This window comes from Macrobrachium nipponense, chromosome 16 (genome assembly GCF_015104395.2).
Source record: "Macrobrachium nipponense isolate FS-2020 chromosome 16, ASM1510439v2, whole genome shotgun sequence".
In the NCBI taxonomy this organism is placed as follows: Eukaryota; Metazoa; Arthropoda; class Malacostraca; order Decapoda; family Palaemonidae; genus Macrobrachium; species Macrobrachium nipponense.
Window position 1 is genome coordinate 46,334,339 of NC_087209.1, and position 7,677 is coordinate 46,342,015.

Consider the following 7,677-nt stretch of genomic DNA (forward strand, 5'->3'; position numbering starts at 1 on the left):
TGCCACCAATATTAGGGCTGTTGCCTTGTATAATAAGGCGCCCTATGAGGTAATGTTAGACTTGCGATAATCTTACGCTAGGTCGGTTGGTTATGCACTTCCATACTCATTGGAGTGTCTTGGGGTTTGTAGATCACTTACAAAGTCGGTATTATCTTCTTTGGTTATGACGACGATGTGTTAAACTCATGATGATTCGGCAATGATGTGAGGTTCTAGTAGAAAGCACAAAGTATAAAAAAATACTTATATTCTCTGAGATTACATGATGAAGTTCAGAGGAAATTTGTACAGGTCTTCTAATGACGATGGCTTGATCGCTTCTGCCAACGATGATGGCTAATTCCACTCTGTTCCGACTACCATCTCGGTTACAAGTCATAAAGGAAGCAGACAGTAGCTCGAACATATGAACATACATACAAATCAGACACACTACAGATCACGTAGGCCGTTTGAATTATAGGTCGCGGTAGTTGTCTCAAACAAGGAGCTTGGACTAATGTTTCAAAACAAATGAATGACCACAGGTGACGGCACGTCACCTTAGCCTACTTTATTGTATATGTCATCTTAGCGTCTCTAGTCTGATCACATTCCTGCAAGCAATCTGGTTGACCTCTTTAGTTTTAGTCTTTTATATATATGGAATAACATTCCATATTTTTATTATGTAATCACTTACATATGTATGTATATTCCTGAGCAATACTAGCTTTCATTTTCTTACTGTAAGCGAGTTATGAGGTAGTATATCGTATCCCTATTGAAAACAGGTGCTGTTTCATCAATTGGTATCACACCTGCTAGGGAAATAACTATCCCTCAGACGAAAAATATTAGATGGACCATGATAGAAAAGGGATTTATCTAAAAAAAAATCCAGATTTTATTTTATAAATCTAATTTGTATTATGAATTTTCACTCCTATTACCCAGGTCTTATTTTCATCTGTCACTTCGATTTGCCTCCTTTGCATAGTTTATTAGTCAAGCACAAATTTGGTTAACTATTTTTTTTCCAGTTACAGATGGTACAACATGGACCAAGATAATGCATACCTTCTGCATAATGAACTTATCACAGCATGCTATTTTTCCCGGAACTCATAAAGTGCAAGCGTCATTATACGTCAGTAATTAGATACTGCATCATCACTTACGAAGATTGCCTTCCAGCCAAATTACATCCAATTACTATCAATTAGTAATGCTCTGGGGGAAAACAACTTTATTCAAACATAGATTCTATTAATCTGGTGGAAGTCCTCGTAAGGTAAGATATATGTATTATTCTATGATGATAACAACGGAACCAACTGAATATTTGGTCTCTTCATTATACAATTCCTTTCATTTTTATTAAAATAATGTAAGTCATAAGACAACTTGTTAAAGTTCTCATGCTTCATCCATACTCAATTATAGAGAGAGAGAGAGAGAGAGAGAGAGAGAGAGAGAGAGAGAGAGAGAGAGAGAGAGAGAGAGAGAGAGAGAGAGAGAAGTTCGTATAAAGAAAAGCTCAAGGCAATCATGGTCTTCAACAACACCCAGAAGCGAAACTTATACAAAGGTAAACCCTTTGAATTTATATTGGATAAGGCTTCAACGACGCCAGGCGATGCAAAACATGTGGAGTGGCTCGAGTACATATTCACAGAAAATAAAATCTGCATCGCCGAATTCTTGGCATGGACGAAGACGAAGATTATAGCTGAAGAAAAGTTAAATGAAATAAATACCCTTATTCTCCAAGGACCATCGGGGACTAGCAAATCTCTAACGCTCAACTGTCTCATTGGAAAATTGAATACGGGCATCGTGATAAGATGTGGCGACCAAAACCAGTTCCACTTCTAAAATCTTCTAAATAAGTCGTATACATTATTCGAAAAACCAAGAATTTCTGAACAAACTTTAGATGACAACAAGTTACTGTTAGAAGGAGCGGACTTTGAAGTCAATGTGAAACACTCAGACCCTGAATTGCTGCAGAGGATACCAATCTTCATCTCTACAAATAAGCAAATTAATTATTGGGTACCACCGGCTGATGGAGATGCCCTGTACTCCAGAACCAAGACATTCATCCTAAGAAAAGAAATAAAAGGGTTCTCAGACAAACATTCTAATCAGTTTGGTCTCTACCCTCCACCAGGAAGGATCACTTCTTCAGACTTCTTGCTACTGTTTGAAAAATACAAGACACAGTGGCCCAATTAAGAAATATGAGTGAAGCAATACCGAAAAAGAGGAGAAGGGGGAAGGAAGAAGAAGACTACGATGGAGACGGAGCAGTAGATGGAGACTTCATCCATAGGTGCATCAAACTCAAAGATCCTGAAATGATACATATGACCATTCGACAGCGTCGCTACTGGGAATTCACGCACACAGAAGACGGGACACTAAACTACCACATTCCACACAACTGGCTTGAATTCTTTACCTACGCAATCAAAGGAACTGATGGAACGCCCGGTAAAACTGTAAGGTGGGATAAAGTGGACACCATTGCAGAAAATTTCGGCTTAAAAATCCACAAAGCAGGCATAGTGATGCATTCTCTTATTCCTTTGCAGCAAGCCCTTACAGTGCAGTCAGGAACAGCTGTAGAAACGCTCACCATGAATACAACGCCGTACTTGGAAATATACAAACACTCAAATTGCACTTACGCTTCTTGTCAATCGAAAGATGAAAGTACTTTTGCGTTAAAAGATTGGCTGTGGAATCCCCAGATACAATAGTTTGGTGAGGGAAAAGAATACGAATACTCTGCAAGAAATTTAGGAACAATGGAGCAATATCACGTTGGTGAAAGAAAAGCAAATACCATCTACCAAGATGCAGACCGGTGGTATACCTTTAGCAATCAAATAACTGCTCACAATCTTATGCCAATTCGTGGTGGAAATTTAGATTATGGTAAACCTCGTTTAGGAATTCAATATTTTCATAATACTCCTCATCAGTACAATTCTCTCATTGTTAGACCAAAACCTGTAAAAGGGTCTGATGGCAAATATCTTAAGTTTCATTTTTCTACTCAGGTTGATATGTTTATTGATTTAGAAATAAGACTACCTCCAGATGGTATGACTGAAACTAATCCTCATGCTCACCATCAATATTTACATACATTGTCTACTGTCAATTTTAATGTGTAATACAACATGCTATTTAATAAATAAAGCTTTTAATTTTACCAATATGTATCTGTAACCCTCCTATGATCATATATGAAGAAACGATGTGAAGAACTTACAATCGTTTATAAGAAGTGAAGAGATCATTCCTCATCACATCACAAAAAATAAAGGTACCTCGTCACGTCATATAATCTGTACAACAGCAGCTGCTGACCGTTAAGTTTAAAAAAAAAAGTTTCGTTAACTAACGAGCACCATGTACCTCAGATACTCAACTTGATAAGACCTGAAAAACTCGTCTCAACCACCCAAAGCCCTTGTAGTCCGTCGTCACTCCTGCGAAGCAGGTGCAACGTCATCAGATAAGCCAACTCCTGCAGCTGACGTCATCAATCTATGACGTCACATGTGAAGCTAAATTGGTCCTGATCGGGCTATCTTTTCGGCGGATTCTCCAAATCGTGAGCGCTTGATCATTATTATTTTCTTTTCTCGAAATATGTCTCGGATAAGATGCCGATACTCCTTTTACAAGAGATATACCTGATTCGTTGTTGCATTATTTTAATGTTACTATAAATGAATGAATCTTTATTACACATGTTTTCCTTTATGATATTTAAATGATGATGAACTATTAAAGAGTTACATTTAACCATAATTATCGTTAGTTTAAATGAGGATATTACCCACAATATGAAAATTTGAAATTTAATGGGTTATACATATCAATAAAACGTAGATGCATTCTTTGTAAATATTCTTCTAACCAGTTCTTCTTTATGATTTTTAACCAACGTTTCATGCTTCTAGTACATCCCACGTAGTCATGTCCAGCAGTTTACGTGTTACTTTTCTCAAGAATTTTAATTTCCGTTCACATTGAAAAATAGGGAAATATTTGATATTCTACTTTTATTAACCTAAAGGAATTTCCAATACCTTAGAATGATGATTGTTTTATTTATTTTAAGCTTATAGCAATATGTTTAAATTTGTCATTTACATCTAAAAGGCTAGAATATGTAATTGTTGAACAATTAAGTCCAAGCATTTTATTTTTATTTCTGTGATTGGATTGCCAAATGTACTACAGGGACATGGGGAGAAGCTGTAGTCATATGCAGAGGACACCTAATCTTTTTTTTTTCATAAACGACATCTTGGATACAAATAAGAAACTAATTGATATTTTTACCTGTTAAGGATGAATGACATTTAATCAATTAACATTAAATGAAAATAAAAATGAATTTATATTCGTAGACAAAATGATTTGAGTAATACTTCTGACATTTTGACTAATTATGAATAGTATCCAGTTATGATTGCTAACAAAACCCATGACTATTGTATACTTTTGGATTGTAACGAGTCTTCCAAACCAACAATGTTACTCGGACTGCTTACCTTGTCATAGCATGATTGTATATATATTATTATGAATCCTCTTTGCTTTCATCATTTAAATTAATATTTAGTAAAGTACAAACCACTCATTCTCCTTTTCTCTCTCTCACATGCATCCCGCTTCTCTCGTGTTTCCTCTTGTGCTGCCCTCTTTCGTACTTTGCAGGTAATAAAACGAGTCGACGTACACGATTCGCCCCCACACACACTTCGCTCCAAGTCGGATTTGGGTCACATGGTCTCAGACGCCCTCTGACCCTGACCCAGTGTGGAGCGCTCACCTGGCGAGCTTCCCCTTTTTACTTATGTGTCTGTATGCCCCCACGTCGCAGCCCCTGGCCCTTACCTAACGCCTTGAAGAAGTCCTTTCCTTCGCCTACGCTCCAATGAAGCAGTATCTCAGGATGAAAGATAAAGTACGGAAGTGTGGTGGCAATAAACTTAAATATCATTCTTTCCCTATATCAGTGTTTGTGCAATCTTCCATTGTGATTCATTAATCCCCACAGCTGTGCCCCCTTAGAAGATTCTCTAGTCAATAGCTGTGGTTCCATAGAATGCGGCTGTGTTCATACCCTCCCCTTCTCGGTACAATAACATTTGAGCAGTAATTTATTCATTCTTTACCCTCTGGATAGGTTTCGTTTTATCGCTATCCCGTTAAAGGTGCGTGCGGGTTGAGCTTGACCCGAGCATCTAGAAAAATTTGCCAATAATCACTAGCTCCATTTTTGCTATACATATATTTTCTCAAATCAATTTGACCATTAAAAAACTACTGAAAAGATAAACAATACCCATCTACAAAATCAATATTTATTACAAATATTAAAAAAAATAAGTATATACAAAAAATAATTTACGGAAATATTTACAAAAAATACAAAATAAGCTATATACACACAATAATTGAGGGAATCCTTCCTAAAACTACAATTTACAGGTGCAAGTAGGGCGGTTGCTACCAGTTGATTTTTGGACATAAAATACGTGGTCCTCTAGAAATTTTCCATGAGTTGCTAGAGGTTAGTCATAAGAAAGTACTGAATGTGGGTGAGTTCGTTGAGGACCTGAGGAGGAGATTATCAGCTGCCTGGAAATTTGCCCAGGATAATTTGGTGTTGTCTCAGGCCTCAATGAAGGAAAATTATGATAAGAAGAGTAAGGCACGTTCGTTTGAGCCTGGTGAGCTTGTTTTGGTTCTGAGCACAGACTCTGACAATTTTCTGGAACCTAGGTATAAGGGGCCTTGGAAGGTACTTCGGAAATTGTCTGATGTCAATTATGAAGTGGAAGCTCCTGGGACCAAACGTAAGTGTCGGATATTCCACATTAATAGATTGAAATCTTACACAGTTGGTAGACTTGACCCCCTAGCTATAGTATATGAGCCAGTGTCTCTAGTGTTAGAACCCACGTTAGAAGAACCAGCCGACTTGTTTTGCCAGGTATCTTCAGATGCTCTTACAGTTAATATGCAAAATTTGGAAACTTTAGAAAAGGGTTTGAGGCATCTGGAGGGTATCCAGAAGGATGACATGATAAAATTAATATCTTCTTTTTCAGACTTATTTCAGGCCTCTCCAGGTAGAACGACCTTGCTCCAACACGATGTTGATGTGGGCAGTGCTTTCCCAGTCAAACAAAGTCCTTATCGATTAAATCCAGAAAAACGTGATATTGTCGAGAAGGAGATAAAGTATATGTTGGACCATGATTTAATTAGACCTTCGGTAAGTCCTTGGAGCTCACCTATTGTACTTGTTAAGAAACCTGACGGGCAGTTTCGCATGTGTGTGGACTACCGCAGGGTCAATGCTAATACAAAGAATGACTCTTTCCCTTTGCCTCGTATCGAGGACTGTCTTGATCGGATAGGACCTGCTAAGTTTATAACTAAATTGGATCTTTTAAAGGGGTATTGGCAGGTTTCCCTATCGGATCGAGCTCGTGAGATTTCCGCTTTTGTTACGCCCTTTGGGCTTTACGAATGTAAGGTAATGCCCTTTGGGATGAAGAATGCAGCGTGTACCTTCCAGCGGTTGATGAATCGAGTTATATGTGGTCTGGAGGGTACAGAAATTTATATAGATGATTTGGTTATTCACAGCAATGACTGGCGGACTCATTTGGTGAGATTAAAGAAGGTATTTGAGGCCTTGAGAGCCGCTGGTCTTGTTGTAAATTTGAGTAAATGTGAATTCGGTAAAGCCAAGGTGTGTTATTTAGGTCACGAGGTTGGTTTGGGTCAGGTTACTCCTAAACAAGCTAACCTCAAGGCTCTATTATATTTGCAAAGGCCACGCAATGTTAGGGAAGTCCGGAGAATTTTAGGTATGTTGGGTTATTATAGGAGATTCATCCGGAATTTCTCTGACATTGCTCAGCCCCTTACTCAACTATTGCAGAAGGGACAAAAGTTTGTATGGTCTTCTCAGTGTGAGGAATCTTTTTTAAAACTGAAAACTGTATTGATGTCTAACCCCATTCTAATGTCTCCTGACTTTCAGAAACCGTTTATTGTGGCTGTAGATGCCAGTGATGTGGGTATAGGTGGAGTACTTTTTCAAAGACATGAAGATGGTGAAGTGCGTCCAGTATCATACTTTAGTCGTAAGTTGCTGGATGCTGAGAGAAGGTATTCTACCATCGAGAAGGAGGCACTAGCTTTAATTCGTACCTTGGTTCATTTCAAACCGTACGTTACTAATTTTTCCTTTCCAGTAGAAATTTGGACGGACCATAACCCTTTGGTGTTCATCGAAAGAATGAAAGGTTCTAACCAGAGGATTCTGCGTTGGGCTCTTCAGCTGCAGGAGTTTCCTTTAAGTATTAAACATGTTAAGGGTGTTGATAACTGTATTCCTGATGCCCTTTCTAGGATGTAAGTCTGGTTATTTCTCTTCTCCCCTCGCCCTTCTCATTTCTCCTTCGGGGTTTGTATTGAAAATTATATTTAAGGTAGTCAATTTTGATCATGTTTAAAATTGTGTATGGATTCGGGCTTTGTCTTAAGTCTGTTTCATTATGTTCCGAGTTTTGCTTCACCTTATTGTTTTTCCCTTTCAGGATATTTTAGGTTAAGTTCTCTCTTTTTCCCTTGCAGGATGTTTTA

At 38.0% G+C, this 7,677-nt stretch overlaps 1 protein-coding gene across 1 annotated transcript; it reads left to right on the forward strand.

The window, feature by feature from the left end:
- The first annotated feature begins 2,228 nt into the window (after positions 1-2,228).
- LOC135195318 (uncharacterized) lies at positions 2,229-2,750 on the forward strand. Its single transcript, XM_064221581.1, has one exon. It carries the CDS (start codon positions 2,229-2,231, stop codon positions 2,748-2,750), a length of 522 nt encoding a protein of 173 aa, XP_064077651.1.
- The last annotated feature ends 4,927 nt before the right edge of the window (positions 2,751-7,677 follow it).

What these genes read in the sequence shown, in the direction of transcription:
- LOC135195318 (XM_064221581.1), top strand. Translation starts at nt 2,229, where the DNA reads ATGAGTGAAGCAATACCGAAAAAGAGGAGAAGGGGGAAGGAAGAAGAA.